This window comes from Epargyreus clarus, unplaced genomic scaffold, assembly GCF_041222505.1.
Source record: "Epargyreus clarus isolate Ecla_fem2 unplaced genomic scaffold, WU_Ecla_fem_2.2 ptg000026l, whole genome shotgun sequence".
Lineage (NCBI taxonomy): Eukaryota > Metazoa > Arthropoda > Insecta > Lepidoptera > Hesperiidae > Epargyreus > Epargyreus clarus.
The window spans coordinates 9,701,596-9,723,602 of NW_027332233.1; the positions used below are offsets into that span (position 1 = coordinate 9,701,596).

The 22,007-nt window shown below is 35.4% G+C and overlaps 1 protein-coding gene across 2 annotated transcripts; it reads left to right on the plus strand.

Annotated features, from left to right (window-relative positions):
• Positions 1-651: 651 nt before the first annotated feature.
• mys (position-specific antigen beta subunit myospheroid) lies at positions 652-21,100 on the plus strand. Of its 2 annotated transcripts, none has more exons than XM_073088361.1 (17): positions 652-883; positions 7,723-8,048; positions 8,215-8,379; positions 9,346-9,574; positions 9,979-10,063; positions 10,975-11,145; positions 11,596-11,703; positions 14,072-14,224; positions 14,686-14,811; positions 15,099-15,266; positions 15,369-15,605; positions 16,153-16,327; positions 16,564-16,670; positions 17,090-17,234; positions 17,786-17,919; positions 18,243-18,395; positions 19,239-21,100. In XM_073088361.1, exons 2-17 carry the CDS (start codon positions 7,754-7,756, stop codon positions 19,302-19,304), a joined length of 2,517 nt encoding a protein of 838 aa, XP_072944462.1. In that variant the 5' UTR covers positions 652-883; positions 7,723-7,753; the 3' UTR covers positions 19,305-21,100. The 2 variants fall into 2 exon arrangements, with proteins under 2 accessions (XP_072944462.1, XP_072944463.1); XM_073088362.1 differs by lacking the exon at positions 652-883 and adding an exon at positions 5,496-5,922.
• Positions 21,101-22,007: the final 907 nt, after the last annotated feature.

Below are 22,007 nucleotides of genomic sequence, written 5' to 3' on the forward strand. Positions count from 1 at the left end.
AGTTTCATCAACTATTACTAGAAACAATACTTCACTAGAATTACTACTCATCATTGCATGATTTACAAGTTTTTTGTAATGGAGTTCATAATCAAAATTTACCATTTAAAAATATATTATAACGCACATGTTAGAAAGTTATAGAAATTATGTCACTGACAGTTTTCCAAACGATTTTATGAAAAAAAATCAACATGGCGCCTGTTCTCTTTGTATTTTGTAAAGCAAATAGTACTTTACTACATATTGAATATACCAAGTTGTATTAGCCATTTGCAGTTTTGTACAATGATCATGTTAATTGCGAGCAATGTCTTACTAAGAAAAGTTTTTTTTTACAATGTATATATTTAGGTCACAAAATTGACGGAAAACGTTATATTTGCAAGACTGAGGGTATATTATGTGGATACACAGTAGTCTCACGCTAGATAAGATCCAAGCTCTATTACCAAATTTATGCACCAAGCACTGCATAATAGTTATGTATTCAAAATATTTGGAAAAGTTATATCTTATCACATGTGAACAAACCTTAATTCGCCGAATGAAAAAGTTTTTTGAAATTATTTTATATCTGGTAATACTGACAACTGGACTTCATTTTCTGAATTCGGATTGGTTAATTCTTACTGAGTGTATTGACAGTACTGACTTGACAAACATTGAAGTGAGTGAAGTTGCCCTCGTTTCGTTTGACTAGTGGTTTGATTGAATCAGAATTTGTGCTATTTTATTATTTGTTGTTGTATATTCGATTATTTTAAGTTTGTATATGCCTGTAGAGTTCGAATGTGTGTGTAGCTGTATATAGTAAAAACATTTAGTGGTTTTGAAATGTTTACTGTGTTTTTTAAGTTAACATTAATGACTGTGTAAACAGGTGAGTAACTGGAGTACTATTACCATTTACTGGGTCTGCCTTGTAAGGAAATGTTCAGGAGTTTACTCATCCTATACATTTACTGCTTCAGAGTGACCTCAATATGCTTTTATCATCCAAAATTGTCCCTGTTTTAGTCTACATTCACTTAAAGCGTAGTTTTTCTCTAGCGTAAAGCTGAAGGGCGATTGCAAATTACCACGCCCGCACATATAGTCATGAGCCATACGTAAATTTAGCTGTGATATGTGTAAAAATGACGCCATTCTTGTAGATAATTAATAAAAAACATATTAAGTAGGTACTTACAATTTACCTACAGCACTTACAGTATAAAGTAAGTTTAAAAATGTTATTTAATGATAAGTTTCATTATATTTTATATTTATCTCTCAGCTGTTTATAAACAATCAGCTCTTGATAAGTAAGTAATTTATGTTAAGTTAAAAAGTAACTAAAGTATTATTATAAATTATAAAAAAGTTGATCCAGTTATTGTTGATCAAAGGATTATGTTTACTTAATATGTAGGCTTAAGGTCCTAGTTTTCAAATGTTAAGCAGTACCTCGGATAACTAATAAACATAAAAAAGGTTATGAATACTTAACTTGAAAACAGGTTTTTAAAAATAAATAGCTGCATGAAGGTCATCTTGATAGCTATTGTCACTGGTTTCATTGGTGAAACCGTAGGGTTCCCATTAAGACTGGTGTACCCAATGCAGTATTCAGAGTATGAATTGCACCTCATGGTAAGTGGCACTGCGGTCCATGGACATCTGTAACTGACTCCATATAGAACAGGGATTGTAAATGAAAATAATTTCAGATGCTATTTCTGGGGACCTAAGATGGTCCATTTATTTAGATATATCTAGTATGGAAACATATTATGATATTACCTGTTTACGTTATAGTATACATATAAAAATAGAAATACTGCATTAGTGGCAAGGTAAAGTACCTGCTGAATGCCATCATTCGGCAGGTACTCTAGCTTGCAATTCAATTATATTATTCCTCCTTTTCCATAAAAGGAGGAATAATATAATTGAATCCAAAAAATGTGGTAGAGCTTGTTTGGTTCAGCGGCAGAAGTACCACTGCCACAGATTTCTAGCATAAAGTAGGACAGAGGTGATGCTAGCTTACATACATATGAGGTCAGCTTATATACAGACAACCTTAGATCATTTGCCGTCAATTAGAACCCGTTCTATATGGAGTTGGTCAAAGTTTTATGTGAGTGACAGTTGCCGTTTACCATCAGGTGGAGTGCAAGCTTGTTTGCTACCATAAATTAGTAAAGATACTTCGCCGCCTTGAAATTGAATGAAGCCACAAACGGCTTATTAGTAAGTTCTTTTTTTGAATTCTTGACAAATAAGAGCATTTTTAGAGAAAATTTACGAATAAATAACTAATACTGCGTAATTTACATACTAAATAAATAATTATTTCAAATATTTTAGGGACATTTTAGCACGGAGACGTGGCAAAACTTTTTTACGCAACTATTTCAATTCTCAAAACTGGGTACATTTTCTTGTTAGGAGTGAGTAATCTTTACTTATCTATGTTTGCTACTTGTCTGTAAAAAAAATCAATGCATATGTGGGCATGAGCAGAATTGTGGAATACCTAGTATTCATAACAATGTGCATGAGACACAGTAGCCACTTATCATCAGGTGGATCACATGCTCATTTGCTAAGAATATTATTAAAAAAATATTAAAACCACATTACAACCTCATAATGACCATTAATTGTACAAGTACCATTAATTACCATTACCAAGTACCAAGTCAATTACTGCTGTATAAAATTTTAATAAGAATCTTAAATGTATAGGACGTTTTACAGATGAAGATGGAACTACTATGAAAGTAATTATAACATTTTGGTAAATTAAATAATAACACAACATAAAAATAGATGGAGTAGATTTCCGAATCTAGTGCGCACTTTAAGATCGCGCGTGTTGAAAATTATTTAACGCTGGTTTGAAATTTAACCAGAAATATTAAAATATCTCGGCACATAGTCAATTAAAACCATGAGTACTCGTTTTTGTAGTGTTAAAAATGTAGTTTATTGAAAATTCTTTCGTTTGTATTAAAACTTGCGGATATAACCAAAAGTGAACTGCCGCATTCCTCCGTAAAATCAAATAAGCCATTGTCTTTCATTATGACGTGAAAGGGCGCGTTTTTGCAGCCGATATCCTATAGCAAGGGTATGTATATCGTAGTGGCGCGGCCGCCGGAGCGAACGGGAGAGGTCGTTCACCCCGCTGCACCCTCCACCGTTATCGTCGATATATGGCAACTTGCTGCAGGCCGCACTGTATAGGGGGTACGGTTCTGTTATAATGATTAAATCCTTAGCGCTATCTAATTGGTATGCGGTTTAAATTATAAAAAATACGTAGTACGGTACGGCAGATACGCGGATTAAATAAGGTCGGAACAGCAATATGCTATTCCATTTTACGCATTTTATATATAAAGAGCAAGGGCGTAACGCTTTTGTGAACAGTTAAAATTTAAAAAATCACCAATACGTATTACTTTTGCCTTCCCTTGTGTGCGGCAGACAAAATAAATCTTCAAGTTTTTATTTACAAATAAATGGTAGAATAGATCGGAACGGAATTACAAATTTAATAGCATTAGAAATTTGAATCTTAGGGACTTTTCATACAATTACAAAAAAATAATTACTATGATGTTCTTTTTCAAAAACGTTTAACTAGATAAGTTTGTTTGAAAGATGCTAAACTTTCCATTGGAAATTTAAAATGAAAAATAAAGTTTAGTTCACACTGTCAAATGCACATAGTGCTGCATCTCCTCGGCGTAAATATTACGTAATATTTACTCTCACACCGCACTGCGTTATTTTATTATAATGTGTTGCGGACTAGACGAACGGGTGGACCTAAAGAATTTAAGAGGACTGAAATGATCATAGATTAGTAAAGATTACTCACTCCTAACAAGAAAATATACCCAGTTTTGAGAATTTAAATAGTTGCGTAAAAAAGTTTTGCCACGTCTCCATGCTAAAATTACCCTAAAATATTTGACATAATTATTTATTTATTATGTAAATTACGCAGTATTGGTTATTTATTCGTAATTTTTTTCTAAAAATGTTTTTATTTGTCAAGAATTAAAAAAAAATAACTTACTAAGAAGCCGTTTGTGGCTTCATTCAATTTCAAGGCGGCGAAGTATCTTTACTAATCTATGGAAATGATAGAGAACTTATTACATTGGTTTAATGTACATTTTTAAGCCAACATGATTTTATTCAAATATTGGTATTAACAAATAAATCATTCTTCTATATCATAAACTTCCTCTAATAGGGGGATTTCGCGGTTGTTACCGCACTTGACCGTATTAGATACATAATTTCGCAGTAAATGCCGGTCTCCTGGAATTGAATTCTTTGGCTCGGGAAAAATACGGCTAACTACTACAGTACAGTTATTATATTATATATTATAAACATTTGATATTTAAACAGTATGTGTATGTAACAAAAAAATAGGTAATAAAAATAAAAGTTGGAGGGTTCCCATACAAGAGACAATTTCATGATGGAACGGAACCATCCTATCACTTGGCCTTTGTTTTCCTTTAAGCACGAAAAGTAGTAAACCGTCATTAGAAAAATATGAATGGTTTTAAATAAATTCTTAATAGGCGTAAAAAATCTTAACGGAGCCGCGCTATTTGAGTCATCATAATGTGTGCTGGTTATGAGTTGTGACGTAATTTATACGACCTACAACACACCGGTTTTTGTGTTAAACAAGGCAGCATTGATTCGTATTCATTTAAACATAAGCTTCAAGAAAATATGAATTTATGTTACTGCAAAAATGTATATTTTCTGACGTATTTAAAAAAGATTGCAAAATGAAAACAAAAATCTAATAGGATATAGTCCGCGCGAAACTGCTAGTCCGCTCTGATTATAGAAATGAGTCTCGTCGCCATAGCAAATTGTTTAACTACATCTGCTCGCAACAACTTCACAGCGGACTAGCAGTTTGGCGCGGACTATACCACGATGATGAGTGGGATATAAACATAAACTGATAAAAATATATAAGTACAATGATAACTATCTTACTAATAATAAAATCAAACAAGAATTAGGTCTAAAATCTGGCATCATTAATTTCGGTTCACGAAACATTAACTTAGTGCGTTTGATTTTATAAAGCACTCGTACCAATTAAAATCGGCTTCGATACAATTCAATTATGGGCCTGTTCGATTATTCTAAATCTCGCTTATCTTCATAACTTCATTTGTTTATCGTCTTGCGTCCGGCGATTTCTTGAACAATTCAGAGACTTTATGTTTTGGGCAGGCGTAGGATATAATATACTAATATGTTTACACATACGTTTTACTCAAAAGTTGTACGTAAATGTCTTAATTTTCCTCGAAGCGTTCGAAGGTCTGGCTAACTTGACCTACGTCTGCGGGCTGCGAATCATACTCGTCAAAGTCATCAGTCTTATTGACCGTGTATCGGTTCCAAGAAGGAACGGTGACGGCGCCGTTGTATCATACGCTGACAAAGTTATTTTCTGTACAATTAGTCACGCGTGTATCCGCCGCGGACTGGTCGCGCGCAACAGTCCGCGCGTTTTTATATCGAATAAAACTGTGTAAAAAGTGCCCCAGATAATGGTTAAACTACAGTAATTGAACTTGTTAGTGCTATAATAATGCTATGAACAAACACGAGTTGTATTCGTTGCAAGTACCTACCTGGATCGTAGTAAGATTCATCAAATGATAGCGCGAATATATAAATGGTGTTGCAAGGAATACTTATCCTTTTTGTATGATGTGACATTGATGCGATAAGAAGTGTTACCAAACATAACTTTATTCTCCACTCCGAAGACTCATTTAGTGTGCAGTGAGCTAATAATAGAACTATCTGTTTTTGTATAGTACTTAATTTAAAATTTTAAGACTGAATTTCTCAAGGAGTTGTAACTTAACTGTAAGTAAAATTCTCAGTTCAGCTTTAATAATCTTAGAGAGTATATTTTCTTGTGGATATCCACTATAATTATTTGCATGCTTTAGAAGGAAAAGTTTATTAAACTACTAAGTTTTACACTAATATTATAAACAGGAAAACTTTGTTTGTTTGTTTGGTTGTAATGAATAGGCTCAAAAACTACTGGACCGATTCTAAAAATTCTTTCACCATTCGAAAGCTACATTATCCACGAGTAACATAGGCTATATGTTTTATTTGAAATGTATTTGATAAATAGATTACGAGGCGGTACAAAGTTTGCCGGGTCAGCTAGTAATAAATATTGTATAAATATCATCATCATCATCATCAACCCATTACTGTCCCACTGCTGGGCTCGGGTCTCCTCTCGGATCAGGCCATAGTCCACCGCGCTGGCCAAGTGCGTATTGGTAGACTTACCTTCGAGATTTCTTTTTTTTTTTATAAATCTCAGGTATGCCGGTTTCCTTCACCGTTTAGCAAGAGATAATTAATTTTTTAATTTCTATAAATATGTAAAACCGGAACGGAGTCTATTTGATACATCTATTCCTAACCAAAAGTATGATTGATTGTAGACCGGATATCGGGCAAAAGTTCACAGCTGTTAATATCCTACGAAATTACGAACATAATTTATGAGCGAATAAATAGCTTAAGACAACTGGAATTGATTATTACTGAAATATACATAATTATGCCCTTTCTAAAGGCTGTCTTTCTATGGTGCTTTGAAAAATAATAAAATGTTTCAGGAGAATAATTTTGGCTTAAATAATAATAAATAATACGTAAGTGTTAACAGAATTTCTTTTTAGTAATGAGACATGCATTAATCATAATACCTTTACATTAAAAATAATTATTATCGAGTCTTCCGTAACAAACGCATTGAGGATATGACTAATAATAATGATTTCATCAACTTTACATTAATGAGTTTGAATACAATGTTGGCTGCCAATTCCAATTATTATTGTTTGTAGATAAGATGAGGTTTTAGCGCGAATTTTCCTGTGTTCTTGTACTTTTTCTTACTATTTCCTGCGTCTTTGTACTTGTGGAATTCCAAGAAAGCCTATTTTACCAATTTCATTAGAATAGTTTCTCCATGAACACTCTAGAGACCGGTTTAGTAGTTATGAGGATTACCTAGTTCCTACAAAGTGACGAACTAAACATTTAATAAAAGTTGATAAATCATACTATATTTTTTGTGATCCGGCTACGTTAGGCCTACTGTAGGCGATATTAAGAGTATGAATATGCAAGATTGTTGTGTAGTGGCATGCTGCGCTGGACGATGCGACCTCGATCTCGCTGCGTGGGCGGCGCCCTTTCTATCCCGCGCTCGCTCCCGCCCACAGGTGGAAGCCCAAACCACAGTTGTACAAAGCATACTCACAACTCTTACTACATAAAAGTAAAACCTACATGGGAAAATAACAGAAGTTGCCCGTTCTGCCACTAAACAGTTAATTTAGCTTAAAGAGGTAGATGTGATTTTAAGATAGGGTTACAAAAATTGCTTTTGTAACCCTATTAGCAGATTAAATAGGCAATTATCTGTAAAGTGGAAGTTTCAAGGCTTATCTTTTTAATGCATTTGACTTATAAATAACAACTAATGTGATAAGAAATACTTTTTAAATTTTATTTTATGATTTAGTTTATACATTTAAAAGCTCAATTGGTTCGTTAATTATGTTTTATGTTTGTTTATTTAGCAAAAAAAATGCAATACGAAAGCCTCAACAAGCCTTTGTATTGTTACAGTAATTAGAAATCGCAACGAAACGAATCCAAAATGAACACGCACCGATCGACGTTATTGCTGTGCGTGTGGGCGGGGCTGTTCCTCTCGTGTTGGGCGCAACGCGTGGAGCAGCTGCTGGCCCAGAACCCGTGCTCGGGCAAGACCACGTGCAGCGAGTGCGCGCGGACCGCCACCTGCGCGTGGTGCTTCGCCACCGAGTTCAACGGCCCACGATGTTTCAACCCCGCGATGGAGGGCGGCACCGCCGGCTGCGATGAAGCCTACATCTTCAACCCCGACAATCAGTATTCGATCGATCCGACATTCGACAGAGAGCTCACACGAGGTAATATTACGTAAACAGTACAGTATTTTTCAACGATGTTTTTGTGTACATGACATATGGCATGTACCACAAACTCTCACAATACCTATAGCACCTTGTAAGAAAACGTTAAATATTGTAGCAATTGTAATGAATGTTTTACATGACCATGTACTATTTTTTGCAGCTCGAAGCAGAATGAGCATGGAATCCTCGTATTTCGAAGAAACTATGAGCAGTAGTGGAGGCAGTAGTGTGAAGGGGGGAGGTTACATGGGAGCTGCAGGCGCAGCCGGTGGCGAAAATCTGGTTCAAATCAAACCACAGAGGGTTAAACTGCAGTTAAGAATGAGTAAGTTAATATACCGCGTATCTTTATTAAGGAAAACGTTAAATGAGTTCCCCATCAATAATAAACACGTTTATACGTTACCTCGTATAAACGTGTATGTATCATCATTGAATCACTGAATAGATCCGTCATGAAAAATACCCCGAAGTCTCATATTGCTTATAATCCTAGTATAAATTTATTAGAAAATAAAACGATGAATAAAAAGATTTAGCTATGTGTATCTTTAATTTTTTAACATTATTTGTTTAAATTTAGTAAAATGACTGCCGACTCAGTAAAATAAGTAAAAAGACAGCGGATCTTTATGATGCAAACAAAATGTGAACACCGATATCTATAAAGCATGCGGTACAGCCTACATAGAGCTCGTACACAAAACTGCGATGCGACGCGACGCAAATTCGCAACGCAGAAAATTGCGACACGAATTGCTGCGATGCGATATGGTGCAGCATAGCGTCTCCCAGGGTGACCATTCTTCCGACAACCGTCAACTGTACGGAAGGTATTTTGAAAATTAGGTCGTGACATGGATCGTAAAAAGAAGTGTGCACTTTTGTTTTTGCTTAGGAGATACAGGAAAGAGTAACAAAGAAGATTTTGAGTTCATCCATTTATCACATATCATTTATTTTATATTTAGTTTCCCAAAGAGTCTCGTTCCTCAATCAGTAATATGAAAAGTCAACGTCGTACTTTATCATTTTTTATATTAAAGTATACGTCTTCCCAGCCAACAAATACAGGTCTGTGCATCTTCCCCACACGCTGTCTCAGAACTAACTAAAAATGGCGTCAACAAGTGTGACGAAAGATCGCAGGAATGCGCGATGCAAATTAATTCGCAAGATTTTGCGATGCGTCGAGGGAGCTCGCAGATTTTTACAATGCGACGTCGCATCACAGTTTTGTGTACGAGCCCTTAAAGTGGACATCATAAATTCAAGACTTTCTTAATTTCAGATCAAATGCAAAAGATGACGTTTGCGTACGCCCAGGCTCAGGATTACCCGGTCGATCTCTACTACCTCATGGACCTGAGTCGATCCATGAGGAACGATAAGGAAAAACTCAGTACCCTGGGAAGCTTGCTGTCCAGCACCATGAGGAATATTACTTCGAATTTCCGCATCGGTTTTGGTTCTTTCGTCGATAAACTAGTGATGCCTTATGTGTCGACTGTGCCGAAGAAGTAAGTATTCTAATACGAATAAATACCCGGAATAAATTTTCAATCCTTTATATCGCAGAGGATTGGCTTGTTATGGGTGCCAGTAAAGCAACAAAAATAAAGTATTTACATAAACTCTAATTCAAGCAATCAGTTACGTTTGGAACTAAACCCAGGACTTCTGTTTTGGACTATGAACAATTGGGAAAAAGATCATTGCAATATACATTGATTAAATTCACATCTAGCCACACTGAATCATTCTTAAATTTAGTCATACACACAATCGCTTTCCGCTCGTCCGTGAACATATTTCAATAACATTATCTAGTTTTTCTTTTGTAAAAACAAACTGTTTCAATGTAACCATTTTAAGACCATGTTACTATGAGACTATGTCATTATAAGACTATGTTTATTTACAGTTTGATTTCTCCATGTGATGGCTGTGCGGCGCCTTATGGTTATCAGAATCAAATGTCGCTTAGCAACGACACTGATTTCTTCGATGTAAGTATATTCATATTTGTTTTGATATAGATATTACATAAAACTGGAGCTATTCGAGTGTTTCATTTTTGAACACCATATGTTTATCAGAGAAACATAATTTCTAGGTTAGTTCCTTCTTTAAATTCACTCACCATCATTAACTAATTATTATGTCACTGTTGGATATGGCTGTCCTTTATGCGAAGCTTAGGCTCATCATACTAGTCACGTGCATATTTGTAGACATACACATTTAAAAATAACAGATCCTGGATATGTAGATTTCACGTAATTACGAAAAATTTAAGATGCAATTTGAGCCCTGAACTTCCAAAGGCAGAGATCGAAACTAATTACTACCTAACACACTTATTTCTACCTAATAACAGCAGTGTTAGGCTACTGCTGTGTTCCGGTTTGAAGGGTGTGGTAAGGGAGACAGACTTTTCCGAGGCGTTCCAGCTTAGTCCTCAGGGGTAGCGGCGCGTCTGTGGTCGACCGTAGGTAGGAATATCTAATCCTATCTGGGGTTGATTACAGATGTCCATGGGCGGCGGTACCAACTTACCATCAGGTGGACTGCATGCTCGTCTGCTACTCTTATATTATAAAAAAAAAAAAAAAAAAACGAAAATTACAGCTTTTCAACGCTGCAGCTCTATCCTATTCAATCATCGCTCTTACTTCATATTTTTTTGAAAGCCTGATGTAAATCTTAAACCTACATAACTACTCGTATATGATGAATATGATTCTTAATCTGAAACCTATATTGTTATTAATATAATTATTTTTAAGCGTTATAAAATATTATTGTTATCAGAGAGCAATAGCGTGTGCAAACGTGTCGGGCATGATTCTTAATCTGAAACCTATATAGTTATTAATATAATTATTTTTAAGCGTTATGTAATATTGTTTGTCATCAGAAAGCAGTAGCGCGCGCAAACGTCTCAGGTAACTTAGACGCTCCGGAGGGCGGTTTCGACGCGATCATGCAGGTGGTGGTGTGCAAGAACGAGATCGGCTGGCGCGAGCACGCGCGTCGCCTGCTCGTGTTCTCCACAGACGCTGGCTTCCACCACGCCGGGGACGGGAAGGTAATGTTGGATGTCATCAATGGTCCTTTTTTGTTGACTAAGGGAACCTTCAAAAGGTACCCAGTGCCGTGGGAGCGACGCGGTTACGTGGTATTCATACCGCATTAAGCACGGGTCTCCTCTCAGAATGATTAGGCCGTAGTCTATCGTGCTGGCCAAATGCGACATATTTTTAAAGAACTGATCTCTCATATCTGATTGCTGGATTTCTCACCGTTAGAGCAAAATATGTCAATTAAATCTAACATGGACTTAAATGAAAAATTAGAGGCTCGTGCCTGGGATTTGAACCAGGGACCCCTCGACCTACAGGTTAAATTTCCACAACCACTAGGCTATCACTGTTTATTTATTTTATTGTTGCTAAGAATTTATTCCTTTACAAAGGATCCAACGCAATTGTAAATTATATTTTTATTTCTTATCAATAACACGCAAATGTTTTTACAGCTCGGAGGCATCATTCCGCCGAACGATGGAGAATGCCACATGGAAAACAACTCGTACACACACTCGACTATTCAGGACTATCCCAGTATCTCTCAAATTAATCTCAAGGTATGATTGTTCATATATTTTTATGACACTTTTTCATTCGCGTATTTTAACTATATAATAGGTAAGAAAACCACTGTTTTGCATGTGTATGTGTGTGTTTATGTTAAATGATAAAAAATAGGAATGTCCAATACACAAGGCGTTATCGTTTAGTATTCAATGGTACCATGAAATCTGTGACCAACCGCAGATAATTCAATATTTGGGGTTGATTACTGATGCCCACGAGAGGCAGAGATCACTTACCATCAGATGTACTACATGTTTGTTTTCTGCTTCAATAAAAAAGAAATTAATTTAAAAAATCAAAAACCCGACTGCACCAAAGAGGCTGAAGTAGAATTTCCAAAAGCAGTGAAATAGGCATTTCATTATTTTTATCCAGAAAGCCAAATACAAAGTTTCGTAGTAGGTGTCTGCTTCAAAACAAAAGATGTTCAAACAATATTATCCTATTTTATCCTCGTAGTGCTCATTTACGCTATATAAAGAACCTATGTGTAAAATTCCAGCACGCTTAAGTTTAGCGGTTTCCCTTTGCGTTGATCTCTGGCACAGTAACGCAGTCATTTAGTCAGACAGTCATCTCGATGTGTATATACGAGTATATATGTACTAGCTGACCCGGCAAACGTTGTGTTGCCATATAAATAAAAAATGTTAAGGGTGAATAACCCTTATCACTTAGCGGTAAAAAAATAGATAGTGGCCGATTCTCAGACCTATATAATATGTATATAAAATTTGGTGAAAATCGGTAAACCTGTTTCGAACGGAAGGAGTACGGTTACTAACACAAGAATTTTACATATAAGATATATTATATAATGCATGTGTAATCTCCTCTTAAATTCCTTTATTTTGACACCCTACTCGATAGGTTGGGTAACTTTTTTTAAAACGTGTTACTATTTCGTGACAAAATCCACCATTTACGGTATATAACTTTAGTAAATAAAGTTTCGGTCATTATTTTACCTCGTTAGAGGTAGAATTTCATTATTTTTATCCAACAAGCCTAATACAAAATTTCATAGTGTTTGCTTCAAAATTGACGATTGTTCAAATGAACTTGTATCCCTTATTTTACCTTCTACGGGGTTGATTTTTCGGAAGGGGATAAATAAGTGCGTCCTTGTTCCTATCCAGAAAGCCAAATACAATATTTTATAGTAGTTATTTAAAAATTAAAGGATTTCAAAAAAACTGTTTTACCCTATTTTACCCTCTTAAGGGAAGAATTTCCAAAATGCCTTTCTTAGTACTTATTCACGCTATATAGTGAACCTATGTGCAAAATTTCAGAACTGTAAGATCCTTGGTTTAGGCTTTACGTTGATTTCTGAAATATGAAAAAGTCATTTAGTTAGTCAGTCAGTCAGTCAACTTGCTGTTTTATATATATATACAAATATGTTTTTATAATCTCCGTTTAATTTCCTTTCATTTGATACCCTACTCGATAGGTTCGGTTAACTTTTTTTTTTAAATGTGTTACTATTTCGCGCCAAAAATCCGCCATTTTGATTTTTTTTTACTAATACCTATCTAAGGACACTCGGGTCATTGAGACAAATATAATGACACCTTAACTGTTGAAATTCATCCAGCCGTTTGTTAGATCGGATCAAATAAAGAAAGACAAACATACAAGATACGCGCGAAAAACATAACCCTTCCTTGGCAGTCGGGTAAAAATGAAATAGAAAAGATATACTTCAATATATTATCTTTTCAAGTAGTTCGTCTAATAAATAATACTGTAGCCGGTTAAAACTAAATCGTGTTTGATTAATATTCGATGTATAGGCACTGCTAATTATTTATTCAATTTGCCTATAACTATGTCGCAAATGTTATCTTCTTGTCGCTGTGTTCCAATTCTCTGATGCACTTATAAGTTTATGGTGCAATAACCAATCACGACATATGGCCTATGACTAAATAAAGATAGCCTAGTGTTCGATTTCAATTTAGAAGGACTATAATATTAATTATAGAATTGTATTTGTTAAAACTTAATTTACAATCTTTATAACTACATATAATTAATTGGTACATTTACTTGAAAGTCCACATACATTAACGCTGCTGTTTTCTGGTTTGATTGGTGTGTTAATACATACTTTTCCGAGGAATTCCAGCTTAGTTCTCAAGAGTAGCAGTGTATCTGTGGCCAACCTCAGGAAGGAGTTTAATCTTTTTAGGGGCTAATTACAAATGGACATGGGCGGCAGTAGCCACTTACCATCAGGTGGACTGCGCGCTAGTCTCCTATTACTAGAAAATAAAAATAAAACCTGAGACTACGCGTTATGAGGCGCGTAAAAAGGTGTCATATTGGTAAAGTGATGTGTGATGGACTCAGGTGAAGGAGCACGCCATCAACGTGATCTTCGCGGTGACGGCGGAACAGATCAGCGTGTACGAGGAGCTCAGCAAGCACATCGAGGGCTCCAGTAGCGGCATCCTTAGCGAGGACTCCGATAACGTGGTCGACCTCGTCCGGGAACAGTATAACGTGAGTAAACTGGCGATTTGGAGGTGGTAGATACTTGCATGGTTTGACTTTGGTGGTGTTATTATGGCAAATAATTACAAGATGTTGTAGTGTCAATTGTTAAGCTGCTGAGTTTTAGTTTGAACGGTGTGGTTGGGAAGATACATTTATAAAGCATTCTAATTTAGTTTCAGGTGTATATTCGACTTTATTTTAATCCTGCTTGCATTAGAAATGTGTTGCTTCACCGAATTTTTTGAAGCAAATGTGTTTAAAAATCCCTAATATATAAAACTGTAGATTTATGTACTAGTCTAATGATAATTACATTATTTCACACTGAAATAGCTAAAGTGAGATGTGGCAGATACAAAGTAATTAAGATAAATAATCTAACACAGAACTTAAGCAGAAATTCAAGCCCTTTCGAAAATATTTTATGTGTGTAATGATTATAGCTATATTGTCATATTATTTTACAGAAAATCACGTCAACGGTGGAAATGAAGGACACATCGAGTGACGCCGTGCAAATAGTGTATTACTCATCGTGTCTCGGCACTAAGGATAACAAAGTTGTGCAGACGAACAAATGCGATGGACTCAAAGTATGTTTTACCTTCAAACTACCTCATTTGATTAATTTATATCATTTTAATTAAAACATTCAAGACAACGATCGTAATTATCACTCCCAAAAATTCGGCTTTTCTTTACATTCTGATTTTCAATACAATGTATTTCCATTTTGGTTTAAAAAATACATTTACATAAATACATAAAATATAATATACAAAGATAAAAACATAAAACATATACATAGATAAAAACAAAAAACATTTACATAAACACATTTTTGGTTTAAAAATACATTTATGAATATTTGTATATTTAGGTAGGTGATGTGGTTGAGTTCAGTGCCGAAATTACACTGAAGGAATGCCCGAAAGATCCCAACAAATGGAAGCAGACTTTCTCCATCTATCCCGTGGGTATTTCTGAGAGCCTTACCGTGGAACTGGAGATGCTTTGTGACTGTCCTTGTGAACATCCTGGACACCATGTAAGTATTAAATTTTTAATTATTTTACGCGTATTTTTTTTTACAATATTAAATACCAAATTTGGTGCATTAAAACTTATTAATACCATGTCTATAAACCAGGCGTACGACGCGAGCCCGCTAGTGTGCAACGGTCACGGCATCAGCGCGTGCGGCGTGTGCGTGTGCCGGCCGGGCCGCTTCGGCAAGGGCTGCGAGTGCTCCGCGCACGGCGGCGGCTCGCTCGAGCAGGAGCGCGGCTGCCGCCCCACCAACGCGAGCTCCGGCCCGCTCTGCTCCAACCGCGGCACCTGCATGTGTGGGGTCTGCGAGTGTAATAAGATGGATGATCCGCTCAAGGTTTGTTTTTAACTTATGGTCTGACAGATCAACTGATTCAAATAACTACAGACTACCGCTTCGAGGTTCGATATTGTAATTTGTTCTCAAGGGATTGTCTATTATTATACATTTTCTACAATGGATACCAGGAGTAACACAACGCATTTCTTCAAAGAATCCAACATCGTGTAATAATAATCTTAATATTGTACAAAACGTTTGGAGGAATAAACGTTATTATATTATGATTATTACTTTCATTGTGAAAACGTGCAAAATACTTATTAAAGAAATCATAATTAATTTACACTATTTTTATAACTACTTAATATTAAAACTCAATTAACTACGTAATTACTAGTGACGGGCATGCAGTAATATTGATTGATATTTATTACAATGACTCGAACAAGAATTCGAATATTGAATAACTACGTATTCCCATTTGTCATTAATGCAAGAAAAAATTGACAAAAACTGACAATTTACAGCCCCCATCCCCACCATAAATTCATTTAATTTTAAGTTGCGTTGGCCTATTTTCAAAATGATCGATTGACGCCAGGTGATCTCCGGTCCGTTCTGCGAGTGCGACAACTTCACGTGCGACATGAACAAGGGGCTGCTGTGTTCGGGGCCCGACCACGGCGAGTGCGTGTGCGGCAAGTGCCACTGCCGGCCCGAGTACACCGGGCCCGCCTGCCGCTGTCTGCGGGACCACACGCCCTGCATCTCCCCTGGTTTGTGCCTTACTGTAACCAGGTGGTCTGTGACTGTCCGGAGAGTGCGACAACTTTACGTGCGACACAACCACTATATTTATATCTACATAAAAGCCAGCAGACTCAGTGAGATGTATGTAATATACAACCTAATACATAGTAAGATTTTTCTAGAGTCACTCTGTTAATATATGATTTATCAAAATTTCACGCACACTTTAATAATTCAACTTATATGTGCTTTTTTTGTACAGAAAATAATAAAACGTGCAGCGGTCACGGTAAATGTGTATGCGGCCAGTGCGAGTGCGACGTTGACGATGAAAACCATTACTCCGGAAAGTTCTGTGACAAGTGCCCCGTAAGTAAATGCATAATAATGTTGTTATCAAGCGATGACGAACTTTTCGTGGTCATGCTACTTCATTTACTGTAGTTGCAACTTTGATTCATCGTACGGTGTGACGAAACATTATGTTGGTTGTTGTATTATTTTATTATATTGCGCCATAAATACGTCTGAATTTCACTGGACTCATTCACGCTGTTAGTTACACTGCTCTGTTTAGTTAATACGTTAGGTATTTAATTGAATGGCTTAATTAAGATAGTTTGTTTTTTTATATTTTTTATTCTATTCATTTTATTTCATCCATCCGATCAAAAATATATTGTTTATATCAAGTGAAATAATGTAATCTATACTTTATTGTGCTAACCATGCTTTTTTGGTTATATGCTGATTGACTCTGACGATACTAATTGGTGCACCTGTTGCAGACATGTCCGGGGCGGTGCGAGAACTACAGGGAGTGTGTGCTGTGCGAGGTGCACAAGCGCGGGCCCAAGTACAAGCCGGAGGAGGCCGGCCGCGACTGCGGGGACTGCGCCCTCTACCCCGTCATCGAGGAGGGCAAGATTGAAGGTGGGTAACCATTTTGTATTTTTTTAACATTAACGTATGAAAAGTGTATTCAGTCCACGTGTTGGTATGTAAATCAGCACAACGGAAATTCCACGGAAATATTTAATTATCTCTATATAAAACAGACTATATAGAACCTACAAATGCATTGCCACTATTGAAGACTTAGATTGCCTTAAATGTATGTGCGCCAGCATCTACGACATAAACCCAAGAACTGCTCCACGCTAGAAATAGGGTCGAACTTATCGATGAAACAGATATGGTCCTACCTTTTACAAAATGAAAGTCAACTACACTGTCCAAGTGTCAATTAAGACTTTTTTGACCTCTTACGTATTTATGTTTACTCACTATCTTTCCTTTATAGTTAAAAAAAGCAAGTGATGAATTATTTCTCATATGCACTTACCTTTAAAAAATCAATGTACATGGTTTCGAACCTTGGCATCCTCGTTTAAGAGGACGTCATTAAACTTCTATGCTGCTGTAATACATAATTAATTACTTATTCATGACATAAAAATATGACATATTTATGTTTTTTTTAGCGAATGAATCTCGAAACGAACACTTGTGCAGTTTCTACGACGAGGAAGACTGTCTGTACGTGTACGTGTATTCGTTAAATGAAACCCAGCAGTTGAACATTAGAGCACAAAAGGAACACGAGTGCCCTAAAAAGGTAAATTATTTTGCTTTCCTTTTGTAGTAGATTTTAGTTTCTCCTTACTTCATACATAATCGGCAATCCAAAATTATTTCCTCTGTAATCGGCAATCCAAAATTATTTCATATGTTTACTTACATGAGTAATACAAACTGGCGCGCACGATACTCGATCGATCAAAACTCGATTCTTGTATGGACACACACACGAGAGGGAAAATGTCGCACATGGATCTTAACGTTGTTTCTTTACATGACGTTTTTCTATTAACGTCCTACCGAATGCCGCCTAACTTTCGTTTTGAGTTAAGTGATGTATAAAGTTTTATATATTTGCAGGTGTTCATATTGGGCATAGTGTTGGGCGTGATAGCAGCTATTGTTCTGGTGGGACTGGCGCTGTTGATGCTGTGGAAGATGGTCACCACCATCCACGACAGACGGGAGTTCGCGCGGTTTGAAAAGGAACGCATGATGGCCAAGTGGGACACCGTAAGTTAACATTTATTACTCATCATCATCATCAACCCATTACTGTCCCACTGCTGGGCACGGGTCTCCTCTCAGAATGAGAAGGATTAGGCCATAGTCCACCGCGCAGGCCAAGTGCGTATTGGTAGACTTCACATACCATTGAGATTTTGTTTTTTTATAAATCTCTCAGGTATGCGGGTTTCCTCACGATGTTTTCCTTCACCGTTTTAGCAAGTGATAATTAATTTCTATTTTTTTTTAATTTATTACTCAACATTACATATTATTCGTATAGTCTTGTATATTTGACTGAAAATAAATATGAATAGTATGCGATTTTAGTAAAAACGTTTTAAAATTGCACACCTACACAATTTTTAGGACTCCCTATCAATATTAAACGTATTTTTGTGTATATAATGAAGGAAAATACGTTTACAATATGTATGATACCCCACCCTACCTCACAAATAGGTGTTCATGCAAAAGTAAATCATACACAATTATAGATGGATTTCCGCAAAGTAACACCTGATGTTATTTACTGACAAAAATATTAATTTTTACTCTTAGTCCTTATTTTTAATTCACAGGTTAATCTTTATTTTCTACGAGTAACTTGAATTAATAAGTCCATGTGTATATTTTTATTCTTTTTGCAATATATTTAATAGCACAATTTTCTATTATTATCGTATAAGCTTGCAAATAGTGCTATTTTCTAGCATTTGCTCTAATTTCAGTCACGGACTTAATGTAACGTAAACACGCTAACACTGATCACTAGGTTATTATCTTTTTTAATCAAAAAATCTAAGTATTTTGTGTAATTTATTTAACCTTGTGTTTTCGTTTTTGCAGGGAGAAAATCCTATCTACAAACAAGCAACCTCGACCTTCAAGAACCCCACGTACGCCGGAAAATAATGATCTGCGAGTTAAATCTGATTTACAATAGTCATTTTCATAGAAATTGTGACATCGATGGGGCGATGGCATTTAGTAGTGACACCACTTGTCAGTATTTGGTAAATAAATTATATACATTTTATACGTGTAGTAGACATGTTTTCATGTAGAAAGTTTAGGAGCTGTTCAATTGAAGATGCCTTAAAAATGTGCCTTTTGAAATTAACGTTACTAGATTTTGCTACCATAAGTTAACATATTGCAATTGAAATCAACGTATTGATTTTCGAAAACGAGGTCTGTTTTAATCTCAGTGTAATATCGATGGTACGCTTTTTGTACTTATGTGTGAGTGTGATCGTTGTACTTATGTGTTAGTGTGAGTGCAACTGGATATAGCATGGTTTTTGACCACACTAACTATGTTAATAATAATATTGCAGAATAAACCATGCTGTATTCAACTTTAGTCAATAAACGTTTAGGTATTATTGCATATTTTGGACTTTATTATGCATAAAAGGTTACTTTTTTACCAGATATGAGCGAGGTAGCTAATTTATGGTTGTCTATCAAATCCACCAATAGGATTGATTCTTTTCATTAAAAAAAAACAAGCAAAAAATAAAGCAATTTGTGGACACATTCATAGCTTAGGGTAGCTAACTTGTACATCTATGGTGGAAAGGAATCCGTATTACCACATCTCAAGGTGTTTTAAGATTTCGTTTATATTTTACATTTTTTAACAGTTTTTTTTATAAAGTCATCTTTCTTTAAAGTAATCACGTTAAATATTATGAAACATGTTTAAAAAAATCAGGAAATGCTATACCATCTAGATTCTAGAGGCTAAACTTAAGATTAAAGGATTAATTCAATGTGGAATAGCATTCATTGCTTTGCTTATAAACATTGATACATGACTTGTTCATACATATATATTCATATTCATATATTACAATATTTACACTTAAAATTAAAATATTCTATAAACAATTATTACGGAAATATTTTATATATTTTATTTCAAATACTTGTATGACTCTAGAAGGTGTGTGTTTTGTTGATACCTTTTTTTATCTCATAAGGCGTTTTCACTGCCGTATACCTTATATAGGCTTTGATGGTAACGATTATAACTAGGTATGATAAATGCTTTTACTTTTAGACCGGTGACTTATATTGTAATAATGCTCTCTGCTCCGTCTGCGTTGTCTATAACTATGTATATCTAGAGTGTGTTCTATAAATTCTTTCTAAAAGGCCGCAAAACTCATTGCTAGCGCGAAGCCTATTGTTTAGGTAAATGGTATTATCTTCGAATGAAAATGGTACAATCAAATAATCTGATGATAAACCGGGAAGATACTGGAACTCTCGAATAAAACGTTACATCCTGTATTTTATTTAGGTGTATTTGTTTGTTTTTTCTTGATATGAGGGATACATCTCCAGATGTCGACGCGGATGGAGCGAGCACATTATATAAAGTAACATAGTGCCATTACTAATAGATAGATACTATGAGTGTTTTATTATTTATTTCGATATTAACTACGAATAAGCATAGTTTTATTTCTCGATATATAAATGTTAATAATGTTTTATAATTCTCACTACTCTTCAAATGAATATGCATTTTGAGAACAATATTTTAATGTACGTACAAAAATGTTTTTTTCTACATATAATATTGTGATAATATCAACATACAAATCGCTGACTGTATATACAATTTACTTTTATTGATATATGGTTTATAATTACAACTATGTGGCCTTTTAACTATAGCTAATAAAATAATATTAATATCTTAGTCTTTTAATTACCCTACGTTTTGAATCCAAATGAATTTATTTTGGACGTAATGAAAATCACATGAAACTGCGTTTTTCTGAATGATACAAAAGTTACGCGCGCAGCTCCAACACAGAATTAAGTTAATAGGTAACTGTATTGTCGCAGCGCTTCGGGATTTTATGACAAATATCGATAGAAGTCATACTTTTTAATAGTATAAAATAAATTAATAAGTATAAATTATATACTTTTTAAAATACCATAATGTTACCATAATGTTATTATTGTATACCTTATTCTGAAAAAAAATATATAAAATTATAAGTATATAACTTATAATTTTATATATTTTTTTTTAATTTTCATCTGGCTCTGATAGGAACTTGGCCTAAATTTATGAAGTTGTTTAAAGTTTGGGTTGATGGTCGATCAATGCTAGCAATAATTAGGGTTATTGCTAGCTGGTATACTTTCGATGTTATGGCGTCACCAGGAGCTTGCGTTTGGTAAGGGCTTGACCTAGCAGAAGGTGCACTTTTTCCATAAATCCTGTACGAAAGTAATACTCGTATAACTAGGCAGTTTCCGAAATAAGTAGTATAACCAGGATCACATCTGGCATTCATAGATGTCTTTAACCAAGATTAAGCTAGTGTAATGCAGATAAGAGAGCGTAACATGTTATTTGTTCAGAATTAAAGCAATTTTGGCCGTCCTTTATCGTGTCATGGTTTGACTATACACATGCGGTCCTCTGTCGGGTGGCGGAATATGTTTTATCTCTCAGTTACATTTGAATGCTTTAAAATAGAAGAAAGTTGATTTTGATTAATAACTCGCCGGATTTTTCCGTTCTCCGCGTGTTATGGAACTCGTAAGAGAGTCGTGGCAAGTGCCGAGTAGATAGGTAGGTTAGGT

What these genes read in the sequence shown, in the direction of transcription:
- mys (XM_073088361.1), top strand. Translation starts at nt 7,754, where the DNA reads ATGAACACGCACCGATCGACGTTATTGCTGTGCGTGTGGGCGGGGCTG. An exon ending in AGTTCTGTGACAAGTGCCCC is followed by an intron (nt 16,671 to 17,089) that starts GTAAGTAAATGC and finishes CACCTGTTGCAG; the next exon opens with ACATGTCCGGGGCGGTGCGA. An exon ending in CGAGGAGGGCAAGATTGAAG is followed by an intron (nt 17,235 to 17,785) that starts GTGGGTAACCAT and finishes TGTTTTTTTTAG; the next exon opens with CGAATGAATCTCGAAACGAA.